Source organism: Mytilus californianus, unplaced genomic scaffold, assembly GCF_021869535.1.
Source record: "Mytilus californianus isolate M0D057914Y unplaced genomic scaffold, xbMytCali1.0.p SCAF_14, whole genome shotgun sequence".
NCBI classification, from domain to species: Eukaryota; Metazoa; Mollusca; class Bivalvia; order Mytilida; family Mytilidae; genus Mytilus; species Mytilus californianus.
This window is the reverse complement of record NW_026262626.1, coordinates 23,556,989-23,574,715: the sequence shown is the minus strand read 5'-3', so window position 1 is coordinate 23,574,715 and position 17,727 is coordinate 23,556,989. Positions and strand designations below refer to the sequence as shown.

Here is a 17,727-nt window from a genome sequence, read left to right as displayed (position 1 = left end):
TTTGCTCTGCACCCTTGACAGTCTGTTTGGTTCAAATTCAACTATATTTCGTAGTATAAAATATTTCCTTTATTCAAAATAAGCTATTTTTAGAAGGCATGCTCGAAATCACCGGACATTTAAAGAACTCTCAAAACAGTGGTTTCCATTAATTTGGATTCAGTCAAAGTTTATAAGATTGCAATAAATTTTTGCTCTGCACCCTTGACAGTCTGTTTGGTTCAAATTCAACTATATTTCGTAGTATAAAATATTTCCTTTATTCAAAATAAGCTATTTTTAGAAGGCATGCTTGAAATCACCGGACATTTAAAGAACTCTCAAAACAGTGGTTTCCATTAATTTGGACACACATCACACAAAATCTTAAGGGTGAAACCATACATACAGAAGAATTTATGAAATAAAAGTATGTTATCAATTTGTTCACACAATATTTTCCGATTATTGGTTTTATAAATTTAATAAAGTGAAGTCTAAAGTCTTAGGTGCGCGGATACACAGGACTGCATCGTACTATCATCAAAGTGATGAGATGACACAAAACATACTGAGGTAAATAACATATTCTACATACGCATATAAAGGTAATAAGTGTGAAAAAAAAATTAATTTACATTGTACTTACATTACTACTGTTAACTGTTTTACCTTTATTTCTTTATATGTTGCTTTCGTCCCTCGTCGTATAGAGTTACCTCGGTTAAATTGTATTCAATAGAAGCCACAACAAAATTTCATAGAATGATTTCATTATGATCACGATGGTAACGTCCGTAGCTCAGGTTCTGTGTTCAATGAATTATAATGAAGGGAAAACTACATTGCAAGTCAATCCGTATTGAAACATGCTATCATACAATTAATAATTTATGATATATATTCATCTTAGATTTGTAACACATTCAATAGATATAAGAAGATGTGGTATGAGTGCCAATGAGACAACTCTCCATCCAAGTCAAAATTTATAAAAGTAAACCATTATAGGTCACAGTACGGTCTTCAACACGGAGCCTTGGCTCACACCGAACAATAAGCTATAAAGGGCCCCAAAAAATTACTAGACGTGTAAAACCATTCAAACGGGAAAACCAACGGTCTAATCTATATAAAAAACGAGAAACAAGAAACACTCATGAACCACATCAACAAACGACAACTACTGAACATCAGATTCCTGACTTAGGACAGGTGCAAACAAATGCAGCGGGTTTAAACGTTTTAATGGTACCAAATCTTCACCGTTTTTCTGAAACAATAGTGTAACATCACAACATAGAAAGACACACTATAAAATATCAACTGAAATAGCTTAACTCAATCAAAGGACATATTAACACCATTGAACATACATTGAACAAATAAATTTGACCTATGACACAATGTAACTACAAAATAAATAAACTAAGGGTAGAATAATAAAAGTAACATGTTATATCGGTAAGAAATGTTAAACAATTAAAGAAAAACAATATGCTCGAACAAAAATATCAGCCATTTGTAATAACTTTAAACACAGGTAAATGAAAATAATTTTGTTGTTAGTTATACCTGTACAGTACCAATAGAGAAAGGAAATATTTAAAAAAAAAATAATTTTGATGTTCATAGTACGAAGTGAAAATTTATAGTTATACCAAACACTTATCAAAGCTGGTATATAGACCAGATATAACCCTGAATAACATTAAATAACAAAAAAGCAATACAATTAGTATCAACAGGTCAAATAAACAAGAAAGTACGATTTGAGAGTACTCGCAGTTACTGACAGCTAGTTAAAAGCCAAAACAATTAATAATAAAAAATCATGTATCAGAGACTAAAATCAACTAAAACACATCCCAGGGATTTAGTATTTTAACGTCATGGACAGTCAAAGAAGACATGACTAGTGCAATGCCAAAAATAAATGTATCGACAGACAGTAGGATAGTTAGGAGTTTAACCTCTTTATAGATCTAAACGAACGTGGGTGTGTCTTTATACATCCCGCTTGAAAAAAAATACAAATTAAGTTATGTTTTAATTTGCTGATGACAAAATCGATATTAGTGCCAATGTAAATTATATTCAAAGATCTAATTACAACATTGGTAAGATAACCTTTACTAATAAGTTTGTTTAAAGGTTCGATGAGTTTACACGGATCACATAGTGATTTCCGCGCTTTAAGTACAATATTACCGTAAAATTTAGGATGTGAAATACTGTTTTTAATCAGTTTTCTACAAGTACAGCCAAATTTACTAATCAAATCTTTGTATCTATGAAAAAACTTAGCAAAAGTTTTACGTAATTTATGGTAACGAAATCCTTGATTTAATAATATACCAGTGATGCATTGATTACGTTCGTTAAAATCTATGACATCACTACACACACGGGCATAACGAACGAGTTGGGATATATAAACACCGTATGATGGAGCCAAAGGAACTTCGCCGTCTAAAAAAGGAAAATTAACAATAGGGAATGAAAAATCGTCTCTTTTGTCGTAAATTTTCGTATGGAGCTTTCCTTTAGAGATTGAAATGTCCAAATCCAGAAAAGGGCAACTACTGCTGTTTATGTTAGATTTAGTTCAAGTAAGTTCTATTGGGTAAATTTCGGTAGTATATCTAGAGAACTCTGGATTTAACGAAAAAATATCATCTAGATAACGGAAGGTATTGTTGAATGTATCAACCAAATGTAACAATGACGTGTCTTTACTGAGTTTGGTCATAAACTGAGATTTATAGCAATACAGGAATAAATCTGCTATTAAAGGGGCGCAGTTAGTACACATAGGAATACCTACTACCTGTCGATACACTCTATCGCCGAAACGTACATATATGTTGTCCAGGAGAAAATTTAAAGCTTCAATCATATCTTCACATTTCCAGTAAGTGTATCTAGCATACTTTCCTTTTTCGTTACAGAAAAAGGCTTTAAACGAGTTACAGCAAATAAATTTGTAATGAGATTTTTCAAAAGACCATTTAATTAAATATGAAAACTTTTTCTTGATAAGATTGTGTGAAAGTGTAGTATAGAGAGTAGAAAAATCATAACTGTCAACAGAATTAAAAGGACCATCAAAAGCATGTATTTTATCTAAAACCTCTAAAGAATTTTTAACACTCATAATCCTTCCGTCATGTTTGATGTTTATTAAATATTACATGAGTAGGTATTTCCGATGAACAGTATAGAGTACAGGATTACATATACGCACCTAACATGGATTAAGTAAAATGTGATCTATATTTGAACGTTTTACCTGCGTTCGATTTCGCACTGTTAATAATCACTTTTAAGTGACCCTTCAAAAATAACTGATAAAATCACTTCAACTTGAGACCTTTGTAAGTATTTTTGCCATAAAAAACATGTTTACTTCTATTTTAAAGGTGCGTTAACTGAGATATTGGCAACCTGTTATTTATCAAAAAATGTAATTGCATAAGATCGGAAAGAAAACGATAATTCAGTATGAATTAATAAATGAGTTTAGTATTGGACGGTATCTATGGTTTTTGACATTATCAAAAGAGATTTAGGGTGTAATAGAAGAACTTTCCTGGGATATAAAAATAAATACAAAAAATTCACACGTCCTCGTATAATTGAAATAAACTTGTGATCAATTATATTTTACCGATAGGTTAGAGAAGTATTTTAATATTTAAATGAAATTATTTAAAATTTGTTTAATGGTACTAGAATGCAGTGATTATATACTTGAAATGATTGTTTCAGATAAAGCTGAATAGCTCTCTGTCTACACATGAAGACCCGTCACACAAACATGGTTTCGTCAAGTTGGAAATGTATTTGTTATTGCATCTTGTTAAGGTGGAAAAGCCTTGAATGTGAAAATGTATCATATTTTAATTATGAAAACCGATAAATGAAACAGACACAAACGTACAAAAACGACTCTTTCTGATAGAAAAATTATTTCGAAGATTTCAACTGTTTATTTTTTTTCATTGATCAATTTACTAAACCATGATATGTATTAAAACGGTATGTCCATTTTGGTTGTATAAGCTCTTCATCGTATTATGCATTACTTTAGCCCGAAATTACGACCTCGGGCATAGCTGATAGAGAAATTATTTGTTGGAATGCATATCCGGTGTTGCACAATTAATACCGTATTTGTTTTTCCTCAAGTACAATTGATACCGTTACTGATTTTCCATAGTTACATGATATAGCGTACAAAGATGTAACTACATACTAAGATAGATCCAATTGTCATATGACCCAAGCATGGATATCTATTTACGTTTTTTGTACCCATAATTTGATATGATGATTGGTCGAGATAGTTTTCTTAATATTCAATAATCAAACTGACGAGAAGGATTTTATTAGTAAATATATTTAGCAATATAGCACAAAATACAAGTACAGAAAACAAAATAATCAACCGACCAGTAACATATAAAAATTGTTCATATATTCATTAACCAATTCAGTTGGATAGAGATTATCGCGAGGACCTTCTTTTAAACAGCAGAATACCCCCCCCCCCTCTCCCAAATAAAAAAGACAAGCACAAAAAAAAGCCTACACACACTCATACAATAACATCAAAACTATAATTCACAGCTACAATCAATCGTCTATTTTCATCTGCAAATTGACTCCATTTGCCTGTTTATTTTTAATTCCAACTTCTTTTTCATTTCAATCATTAATTTGTACATTATGGTTATCTTTTCTCTTTGGTAAAGCAAACATAACCTTTTCCCAAAACCAAGGATTCTGACTTTTCAAATAAGTTCTAGTTTTCATGTAACATTTGAGTTCCGGATCAAGTTTGGAGAAGTTAATATTTTCCATCAATATTATAATTATATTCTTGTATCTATCTTTTAAAACACTGTGATGAGATGTTTGGAATTCGTAATGACACCATTCGCTCTGCAAGAAATTATGTGAGACTATTTTGACTGTTCGAGAACTTTCTTCTACTGATTGAATGATTGTCTCTGCTATACATGCGCCAACTGGAAAATCCCAAAAGTGTAGACATAATTTATATCCTTCCATCTTTTCGGGTCTTGGCACAAGTTCATGCACAACAAATCCTTCATATTTATGAGTATAAGAAATGAATGCATTGTACAATTTATTTTCATTATGTTTTTCATTCAATAATCGTATCCCAAATTTGTTGAAAATGGCAACCTGTAATAATGTTCGATTGAGTAAAATAATAGTAGCAATTATGACTAAAAGGAATAAAACGGCTAACACTGAAACAAACGCCTCTATTTGTGTATGTCCAAAATGTTCCTCATGTTTCTCCATTGTTCTGTTTTTATATTACAGTGTGATTTGGGCATATAGAATAATAATCTAGTTCTATCAAATGGTGCATCGTAGCGATCTCTGAACTAGCATTTATAGAGTTGTAGACAACACAGTACATGTCACAGCGATTTTAATGGCATCTGCTAATTCGTACGTTATTTCTTTCAAATTATGTAAAATAGCACAGTCACATGACCATGGATTGTTAGACAAACTTATTTCATTAAGAGCCTTCATTGTATTGGCGAAATAAGAAGGAAGAGATATTAACGCGTTATAGGCCAAACGCAAAGTTTCCAAATTTGTTGTTCCAATAAAAGCATTGTTGGAAACACTGGTAATGGAATTATGCTCAGGATTAAGAACTCGCAAGAATACGATTCCGTTAAATATCGAGTCTATAACGCACAGTTTATTTACATTTAGATATAGAATTTCCAAGTTGGTAAGACTGTCCGATTCTATCTTTAATATTTCACATATTTCACTGAGATTGAGAGATAGTGTTTTTAAATGAGTAAGGTCTTCCAATATTGATGAATTAATGACGAATAGATTATTTCCGTCAAGATAAAATGTTAGTGTTGATATAGGTATTGGTTGTGCAAACTCCATGAAGTGTTGATTAGCGCAATTTACAACAGTGTTATGGCGGTCTAATGACATATGACATGTACAATTGCATGTGTGGACATGGTACTGTACAGTTGCAAGATAAACTTGGACAGCAATCACATAGAATGTCATCGCCATTGCACGGATCATCAAACCTACATAGCATGTTCTCTAAATGTACATTTTTAATCAAAGCTAACGGTTTTATCCTATATGCAGTGTAACACTTGAGGAATTCGAATTCTTCCATTTGTAATCCTTGGCACGAGTCAGTCCAACTGTTTAAGCATTGCCTTTACCATTTGAGATGACAGTCACAATTGAATGTATTGCCTAAGAAATACACTGATGGTTGTGGTATTGCTAATAGCGAAAAATTCAGCTTTTCGGGTTGCAAAGTTGAAATGTTATTATACGTTAAATCTACGAATTGCAAATTTTACAAAAATGAAAACGCCTTTCCGCGAATTCCACTTAAGTAGTTATTGGCAAATGATAATTGCTGTAAAGCATACGATTGGTAAAAATACCAGGAATTTATGAAACCCGTTATGATATTATTGCTTAAATCAAGTTGAATTAAAGCTAGCATTTCTGTGAAAATATTAGAAATATCATTAAGTTTGTTATGTGTAACAAATATCCATTTCAAAATTTTCAAATTTAAAAAAAAAAAAACACTCTCTATAACTTTGATGTTGTTGTGCGATGCTTGTAAAAGCTGTAATTTCGGAGTATGTCGGAAAACCTTCCGAGAAATATATGCAAGTTTATTCCACATTATATTTAAGCCGGCTAGATTATCCAGTCCTGTAAAACTGTTAAATTTGATTATGACGTGCATCTATTACGTATAGATTCTTCAAATTTTGAACATTTGGAAGGTAAGTTAAGTTATTATAAGAAATATTAAGCAGATATAATGATGGTGTAAACTGAAAAGTTACCGGATCTACTACACCGAGATTATTATGAGTCAAAAGCAAGTGTTCGAGTGTATGAAGCCCAAGAAAACCTTGAGGTTCAATAACGGTAATACTATTGTGAGATGATAAAAGAGATTGAAGTATTATTTGACCAATAAAAGTAAAGTTATAAATTCTGTCAATTTTGTTGTAAGACAGACCTATATAATGTCGACGGTCAAGTTGACGAAACACGGAAGAATTTATGAAGGTTAATGAACAGTTTGCAACAACGAGACGATATAGACTGGATAATGAGGATATTTGCCTCGAGATTGAATCACTTACAAAAGTTGAATCTAAGAATAATACTTCAATTTGTTTTGTTGACCGAAAAAATCCTTCCGGAATATTTTTGATGGGATTTGATCTTAATTTTATGACGCTAAGTCTGGTATTGTCTTCAAGCAAGCTTTTGTCTAATATAGAGATATTGGTTTTTGAAAAGTCTAGGAATTCTAGGTCTGTCAAATTTCTCAAACTATTTGGTGAAATATACGAAACTATGTTGTCTACCAACAATAAATATTTGAGATTCGGTATCATTCTGCTAAAAATTATATTGATTTTCCTGATCCTGTTAAAATTTAAAATAATTCCACGCAAACGTTCAAATTTCATCGGAATAATGTAATTATCATCAGATATGCTATCAATTACGTTATTGGTGAAATTAATGATCTCTGTTTGGTTTAATCTATGCATTGCCGGAAAGCCAGTCATCCCACTGTTTACTACTGCCAGTATGTACAGGTTTGGCGTATTTATAAATGAATGTTCATGAATTGAAAGGTTTTTCGCTCCGTCGATAGTTAAATGTTCAAGTTTATATAATCCATTAAGGGTTTGTTCAGTAACATAGTCAAATTTACAATACCATATAGTGATTGTCGAAAAGGAATGTAGATGTTGAAACATTTTATCTTCTAAATGAGAACGTCGTGAAGAAAGACAATCCAGGTTTAGTTCACTAGTCACGCTAGTCTCAAATTCGAAAAGTCAAAATCATTAATTGTTGGTACCGAACACGTGATTGAAAGTGATCCTATCTCGTCCAGATCATTGCACTCACAACTTCTAGGACAGACGTACAAGCTACTAATACTTTCTGTATTTAATGCATACACGATGACCGATATTGTAAAAGTGGCTATGAACATAAAATAATTTAGAACAAAGTCATGAAAACAAGAACATGTTATACAAACAGACCTTGAAAAATCATCATTATACAATTGCAGATGCTTGTCGGTGAATTTATGTGTATATTTTTTTTATCGGGTCATACACCTCAGACATTCTTCGTAGGTCATCTCGATGGTTAATTGGATGGCATCTGTTTTAGTATACAATCGAAATGCTGATATCTTTTAACGAGTCCATGCATTGTTAATTTGGATATACATTTTATTATGTTATCATTTAGATATAAGAATTGCTTCAGATTTGCAGGGAACATGAATCTGACAGCTGATGCCACTTTAAACTGTTTATTCAGACATTAAATGACATCCCCTTTCCTGCCCAAATATATTACATGAATATAGACTACGATTACGTATAATACTTACATCTTTTTTGCTCGTCTGTTTTATATATAGAATGTGCATTTGTTGGTGACTTTCTGGTACAGCTTACACCTTATACTAATGAATAAACATCAGCTTATTTACAACAACTGTTTATGTAACTAATAACCAAGCAAACTATGTTGATGATCATATTTCTTTGTTCAGGTTTATCTCGCGTAATAATTGTCAACATTTACACTAAGAACATTAACCTTAACTAATCCGGAGAAAGGAAATCATGCAAACAATAAAAATAGATACTTACCGTATTTTGGATACTGCGTTCTAAATTCATTCATATCTGTTACATCATATATCAAAATTTAAATCATTTAAACTTTAAATTGTAAAATATTTTATGTTTCATTACATATTGTTGCTGAAAAAATATTAACGTGACGTATGTGTTAGGTATTGTTTGAGTTGAATGACAATAAATATAAATTTAAATAATTTAAACTGCATTTTCAAATGAATTAAGTTGATAGTTTACGTATTTAGGCCTCGGGATAGTGTATCAGCTGTTTTAACAAAAAAAAGTGCTGATATATAATGATACAGAGGCTCTGATGAATAAATGTATATATATATATATAGTTATTTGGCGTCTTGCATTATATATTTATAAGCAACCAGAAGTGCAAAAACTGTAAACTACAGATGTATGCCGTACCTGCGGTTGAACTATCTTGAATTCCCACTATTTTTTACAATAAAGACTTAGTTTTGTTTATATTGAGTACGGCTTGTATATAATTTTACTACTGTTTTAAATATTGAAAATTGGAATACATATTTTGAGATATATGTAGCGAACAAATATACAAAAAAATATTAACGTGACGTATGTGTTAGGTATTGTTTGAGTTGAATGACAATTAATATAAATTTAAATAATTCAAACTGCATTTTCAAATGAATTAAGTTGATAGTTTGCGTATTTAGGCCTCGGGATAGTGTATCAGCTGTTTTAACAAAAAAGTGCTTATATATAATGATACAGAGGCTCTGATGAATAAATGTATATATATATATATATATATAGTTATTTGGCGTCTTGCATTATATATTTATAAGCAACCAGAAGTGCAAAAATTGTAAACTACAGATGTATGCCATACCTGCGGTTGAACTATCTTGAATTCCCACTATTTTTTACAATAAAGACTTAGTTTTGTTTATATTGAGTAATGCTTGTATATAATTTTACTACTGTTTTAAATATTGAAAATTGGAATACATATTTTGAGATATATGTGGCGAACAAATATACAAATTAGATAAAAAAAATAGAAATTCAAAGACCAATTTAAAATCACAAAATTTGGTTAACACCGACTTTTCTAAGGGTTAATGCATAAACCCATGTCTAGATCTCTTTTTATCATCTATGTCCTTGAGTTGTTGAGACATATTTAAGTAAACACCAACATCTTTTATTTTTTAGACAAAAAGTTACATGACGGTTTCCTCATCGCATAGGAGGAAAGCTGTCACTTTCAACAGATGCTTTCTGCACCGCACATTAAGTAAGAAAAAATCAAGTGCCATGCATAGTCTTTCATATTATGAAAAGTTTAGAAATGCTTAAAATTGAGAAGGAAATGGGGAATGTGTCAAGAAACAGCAACCAAATCAAAGAGCAGAAAACAGCCCAAGGCACCAATGGGTCTTCAACACAGCGAAATCCCGCACCCTGAGGTGTAAGGTTGGATGGACAATATAAAATTTGTACTATCAATGCTGTTTTTTATCTGTTTAAATGTGTTGCAATCCATATTTGAATATTCTTCTTAAATCTGACTAAGCAAGGACTATACTCTTTTTTAAATGATCCAGGAAGTATAAAAAGTTTGGTTTTCTGAAAACAAAATTGTTAACCATTCCTCCAGATCCTTACTATACAGAAAGCTCTTTTTTTATCCCGGTATCTATGATGAGTTTATTTAGGGCATTTAATCTAAAACAAAAATGGGCATGAGTTCCTTTGACCCATGCAAACCCACCTGGTTCGTGGGCACACGGCCAATTACATTGCTAAATAAATCTATAAGTAACTTTTCAAGAAACCAACTTTTTTTCCGAATATTAACATTTTAAGTTACAGTAGTCTAAAAAATTTGACCATAGAATCAATAGGCGTCCATTTCTTCCCTACATCTTTCATTTCTATAAGTTTCATTCATAGAGAAACTGAAGTATAACCATCTGTAAACCATTTAATAAATTTTACTTTTAGCAACGATTACCTTTAATTGTGATTTATTTACATCAGAATCCAGGCCTTTTCTCTCTTTCTAATGGGTTTCATCTATATAAGTTTCATTTTAATCAGTTAGGCTAAACTCAATTTACCACCAGAAAAGCATGCGTGTCGGATAAACAGACAGACGGACCAAGTGACGACTATATGCTACCTTTTTTTTTCGGTTGTAGCATTAGGGATTGAAGTGAATAATTTGTAATTGATGTTTATAAAGAATGAAATTAATATCAAACATTTGTCTTTAAAATTAAAGAATAAAAGTTACTGTTTAATTGATGAAAAGAATTATTGAAATAACAGGATAATTCGATCAAAAAGTTTTTTGGAGACATACACAAAATTTTAAGTGCTTTTTTTTTTTAAATATTTGTTTACAGCAACGTATGCTACAAAACGTCACAAATATATTTACATTTCAATATTAAAATATAAATTAAACGTAAAAACCTCGATGACCTCGAAAGCCAAAATACTTCTCTATGTTACAAAAATTATTACTTATAATTTCATTCAATATTGTAATTTAAAAGTATAATATTACACAACTGTGATTGTCATACAAGATAGTGTGGTAAGGTGATAATACATGATTTAAACCCATAAAATGAATTAAATCCCATTTATATGCTCTTTTTTCGATAGTATCATGCAGTTGAGTGAAATTACAAGGTCAATGCTTCATTGTCAGTAATAGGTGAAAATTGTATAAAACATCAGATTAATTGAAGATGTTTAAAATTTCATTGACTTTACCCTCCCGAAGGGTATGATGCGTGAGTCACATGATATCAGAAGCATTGAATCCTTACAAAGAAAAGTTGATGCTAAATTCCAAATTGATCTTTCTTTTTTAGACGCGACTTTGTAAATGTTAACTGGAATAAACCAATAGATTGACCGAGCGATGCATATGTCTAGATGCAAGTAATACATGCATGTTCTGGATAATAACACGTTAGTACCATCTGTATGTAAATGTTGACTTAGTACAACATTTGTACTATATTTTAAGGGCTAGGTCATTATGTCTCAGTCAACATTAAAACACATTGATTTACTGAGAGACAATTTTTTGCTACCACTATGACCATGTTTATTGTTGGTGGTGTTAACTTAGGTCTAACACGCTCGGGACTTTTAGTTCACTAAATACCAGTCAACAAGAAAATTTATTAATCTATTAAATGGCAATAACAATCTTTGATACGTTTTATATAAAAATATGTATAGCTACTCTTCTTTTTGGAAAAGTAGCCGAAATAAGTTGAAAAGGATTTCGTCTGTCCCGACTAGGGATTGAATCCTATTTGGAGACGGAAGAAACTTAGGGCATAATTCCATGAGACCACAGAATGAGTACTTACAGATACATTTATAGATGACAAATTTATTGTTGTAAATCAAATTTTTGAAATAAAACTAAAACATTAGAACTACAACAATGGATTTTACCATATATATGATAAAGTTAAACAACAAACACATTCTTCAATAAAAGTAAAAGATATACATATGATTAAATCGATAAATTTCGGCTTGTTCTTCTTTCCATTACACACTGAATCATACTTTATGTCAAAACGAAAACGAAATAACTTTAACTTTAATATACAAAAATAGGAATATCATCACAGAAACTAGTCTGTATGAAGATATAACGAGATTCTAACGAAAGCGGTATATGCAACGTATCTCTAAAATTATATCATAAACTATAACAAATTATAGATAAATTTGATAACATAAATTGACAGGGGAGAATTCACCAAAAGCTAAAAACAGTAATTCTGACTCACTACACTTGTTTTATAACTCAATTTGGCACGACACTGAATCTAATTGCACCTCAATCTTAAGATTCCTATATGCTGCTAGACAACAAAAACCCATCGGTCTTTTGAGTGTCAGAAAATCGATTTCTATAGCAAACGTTATTTCATTTAACGGCAATAACTCTGCCATAGCCTGACCTAACCGCTTAACTATAAGGATTCTAACTCTTTATATTCCAATAATAAATAAAGAGTTCGGAGAGAAATGAAAGTAATTTTCTTTAAATAGCACATGTCTCCATATAGATTGAGAGAAGTAATAGATATGGCGTCAACACTACTGTTTTATTATTCACCATTTTAAACTCTTTTTGTAATCAGAAATTGAATAGGAAAAATAATTTGCTTGAAGAGGAAAACAAAAAGTAGATGTCATGTCAAACTTTGATATGCGGTATGGGTTTTGCTCATCGTTGAAGTCCGTAAGGTGACATATAGATGCTACCTTTACCTCACGTGGCCTCTTGTAGAAATATGTCTCAATTGCAATTATAAAACATCTTCTTATATTTAAATTGTATTAAAACGAATAGAAACGGAAACATGAGAAACATCTATACATAATAAGATACAAGATTAACAGCTATCTTAAATATTGGAACGAACAACCACATCAACGTATAAAGCCTGATCAGGTCCGTATTTTATTTTATGGATCTGTTTATGGTGGTAGTGTGAAGGGGTTAAATCTACAATTTGTCATATCGATACTTTTTTTTTATTCGAAAGCTAATTATATGTAATGAAATTTTATATGTGTGTCAAGATTTATGAGGAGAAATCTTGAACGATATAATACGAAAGTGTAAGCATGTTCGGAAGTTTGATAACACAAAATTGGTCATTATTATTTCCCATTATTGAACAAAAGGAGCTAAATGTGTTATCAAATAAAGAGAAACAATTATTGGTCACCTTAATCCATTTCTGTATGCATACATTGGGATGATTTTAAGTGGCTTACTCGTAAACAAAAATCAGGATAGTTCCCACCCTAGAAACAAAGGTTGGATTTTTTTTTTTTAAATCCATGTACATATGAACATACGTAGAAAAGACACCTGTCTAGTTTAGAAAAAAATGTATGTTGACCTCGATGTCTTTTGGCTATTTTTGCATTGATTTGTTGTCTCATTGACAATCTCCTTCAATTCCAATAAAACGTACACAAGAAGTCATTGGCTACGATTAGAGCTTGGTAAATAAAGGCAATAGTAGTATACCGCTGTTCAATAGTCATAAATCGAGTTTACTGAAACAAATCCGGGTCACAAACCAAAACTGAGGGAAACACATTAACTATAAGAGGAAAAAAACGGAACAACAGAAACACTGAACTGCTACAAAAACAAACGCCAACAATAAACGATAAAGCATATGAGAAAACAAATTCCTAAAAGTTTGTGAGCATCCAAATAATGGGCTGTTACAGTATCGCTAGCTTAGGCCAATATTGTTCAAGGTGTTTCAATGTTTACCGAAGTTCTAGTAAAATTAACTTATTGATATATTTAAGACAATCTCGATATTTATACTGTTGGTTGAATTATATCACTGATATTATGGATGAATTGTATTTTTGACATTTGAACCAATTCTGTTGTTTTGCTCACATATTTGTTGTCTATATAATGGAATTCATTGCGACTTTAATACAAGTGAGAGGTTTAACTAGCTATAAATATTAGGTTTAATCCACCATTGTCTAGTCTGTTCCAAGTAAGGAATATGACAGTTGTTCCATTCGTCTTTAAATTTGCCATTTGATAAAGTCTGTCTTTTAAATTTTCCTTGGAGTTCGGTATTTCATTTTATTTTACCTTTTATTTTGTAAGCGAAGTCTTCATGTCTATAAATATAAAAATATACGAATTTGATTGGCATTTTGACAAAAAAAAACCAAAGGCTTATCTAATGATCTTCGAAAAATGATATAAAATAATTGCCGTTTCAGTCAATGCATAATAACCTTATTCTTTGTATACATAACCAGAATAAAGGAGAATGCTTCTGTTTGTAATTGACCTGGTGCACACCTTTTATATTATAGTTGTATGACCCATTTAAATTTAAAATGAAAGACATACATATGCATTCACTGTACGTTTCGTTCTAAATACTGCATACATTCATTAATATCACAACGATATTTAAGAGACGGTGAAAGGGGAATAACACAATTAATCTATATGTGATTCAAACTCAGCTAACGAAAACTCCTCAATGTACATTTAAATAAAGTAGTCCTTATTTAATATTGCTCTGATTAATAGACATTTGTTTATCTACTGCTTGTGAAGGTCTTACTTGTCTCGAGTCTTACCAAACTGCATGTGAAGAAATTGAGAAGAGATTACCCTAAAATGACATTACCACCAGTTCTTTTAAAGTATGGAAATATTAGACTTAATAACGAACTGCCACTAGACCAGGTTTCGGACTTCGGACAAGCATATTAACCCGTTCGACTAATTTTTGTAGAAGCAAAGCTTTTCATCTTTATTTCAATAATGAGATTTACAAAGGAAAGTCAAACAAAACAAATTGAAATAACAAAGAAGCATAATCACTTTTACTGAAAGCAAGTTAAAAGTACTTGATCTACCAATATAGAAAAATATTTTCTAAAACTGCAATATTATATAGTTTCCTCATCGTTTGAGTAAGTATTTTTGTACACAATGTGCAATAGATAAAATAAAATAAACGAGACAGTTTAGTTGTGCTCAATTCCATGTGTAATTAATCGAAGCCATATCATAAAAATAAACATCATGAGTATTGAGCACTAGATATACTGAATTTCAAGCCATCGACAATCTTTTTTGTTAGGTAAGTGGAATTGGGGATTCGGCTCTTGCAGAAAACATTCTGAGATTGTTGGAAGTTATCACACAAAAGTATAATCCAACTGAGGTCTATATAAAACTTTTGAAAAAAATAAATGTAATTGGTGCACTGCTTCATGGCTCAAGAAACTTTTCGCTATTTCTTAAGAAATTGTATAGACGTTTATAATGTAAACTGTCCTGTGTTGAAAACTAGTATTTTTCCCTCGATAAAACAATAATGAGGCACATTTTTGTGACCTTGTTCATAGGATCCATAGCAACCGTCATTTGACCTCAAACTTATGAATATTCAAATAATTATAAATATTTGACGTGTTCCAAAATTCATATTGTATATATACACACTGCAATTATTCATGAATATATAAACAATTATACTATATACCCGTTCATCGAATCAGAAGCTTTAAAGTTGACTTTTTTCCATAGATGTGACAAAGTTTAACTACTGTCTTCACATTCATAATTGAAAATGAATATTTGATTTCCGTCGGCAACCCACAGATGGTCATTGAAAACACCGATGGCCGCTGGTTTGTCCAGTCCATTTCTCGCATCGAATAATGTTTTCTTGTACTTCAACTCTTTGTCAAGTACATACACACTGTGGTGACGATAGTCTGATACTAATGTGTTGCCAGCTTTATCGACGCACATTCCTTTACATTCAAAGTTCTTCTCTGGATTAAACCCATATATCCCTTTAAAACAATAAAGTTTATTACATTTATCAGATTTCGCCCCTAATAGCTCTATACAATGCAAGTCAGATTCATTGTCTACACGATATAAGACACACACGCCTGATTCTAAATTTTGTATGGAACATGGTCGCTTCCAAACACTATTAGAAAATAACGAGCGTTCAGTTACTATTCCATCTGTGTTCATCCATATGATATGGTTGCAGCAAGTATATCCGTAATGTTTACCTCCTGTAATAGACCAATTATATGTTACTACTATGTCATCTTTTATGCAAATGCAATATGCATTGCACCTTATATATGAACACATGATACCAACGTCTGCAAATCTTACTAGCCGTCTATTTGGAAGTAGTTTCATTACAAAGGATTCATCAGAACGAAGTACCAAGACACAGCCATCTTTTAGAACAACAATATCATCAACTATCTCTGCGTACACATCATCTTGCAAGGAATGATCGACAATTTTAAGCAACTTCCGGTTCGAAATGATCCAAGCATCCTTTTCAGAAATAGGAACTATTTTTTGAACACGCTTTATATCCTGCTTCAATATGAAATTAATCGGACATTCATCTATTTCATCTGTTACTTCATCGGATGAGCTTTCTATGAAATCATCTTTTTCCATGTCTTCAGCATCAAACCATTCAATGTCTGAATCCTCAGAAAAATCTGTTTGAATTGATATGTCAGAACATGAGGGCCATGCTGATACATCACCTTTATTATTTCCATCTGAAAGGATTACATTCCCAATGGAAAACTCCATAGTTGGTTTAAAGTTCGGTTTTGGATGATTTATAATTCTGTCACACGTTGAGGAACATACTTTCATTTCAGACATAATATTAATAATATGGTTTAGGTTATACTCGGGAAGCTTATCAATGTCTAAATTAGTTATTTCAGTTTGTAAATTATTGACGTTTGTTTTTTGTTCTTGTAGTGTTGTTTGGTAGCTTTTGAATGTATTTCGTAACTCAGAAAATATATTTTCCACTAACAAGTCTATTTTTTGCTTCATTTTTTCAACACTAGTTCTAATTTCACAATTTATATTTTCCTCGTCTTGTGCAAGTTTATTCTTATTCTCCGACAGCTTATCACTCAGTACAGTAAGTTGTTCAACATATTTTCCCCTAAACATCAGAGCCTCCATTTCTGTCCTTATATCTACCTCGGAATCTCGCAATGGGCTCAGGTCGTGCTTTTGGTGTAACTGTCCGAGGCATTTAAAACACATAAAATCCTTACAATCTTTACAGAAGATCTGGTATTCTTCTGTGTCATGGAATCTACACTGAAGTGGTTTCTGAGATTTAAGTAAGTCTTGTTTTTCTACTTGTTTTAACGTATCATCCGCCATAACTGGAAGTGTAATTCAATATGTATACACGTTAATGATATATACTTAACTACAATCTATAAACAAGTTGTTATTGATTTATATGGGTTTAAATGGTTAACACGAACTAAAATAAATTTTTGCAAGATATAAATGTCTACATTTTTGTAATAAAACTGAAAGTAAATTCATTAAAAACCGGGGATCACAAATAAATTTAAATGATGTGAATGTAAAATGTTGTTTGTT

General features: G+C 31.3%; 1 protein-coding gene across 1 annotated transcript; it reads right to left on the bottom strand.

Annotated features, from left to right (window-relative positions):
- Nucleotides 1-4,689: 4,689 nt before the first annotated feature.
- On the bottom strand, nt 4,690-16,902 carry LOC127724928 (toll-like receptor Tollo). The gene is made up of 4 exons (XM_052231931.1): nt 16,723-16,902; nt 16,353-16,355; nt 6,281-6,367; nt 4,690-5,193 (listed from the first exon to the last, which is right to left on the bottom strand). Exons 1-4 carry the CDS (start codon nt 16,900-16,902, stop codon nt 4,690-4,692), a joined length of 774 nt encoding a protein of 257 aa, XP_052087891.1.
- Between the last annotated feature and the right edge of the window lie 825 nt (nt 16,903-17,727).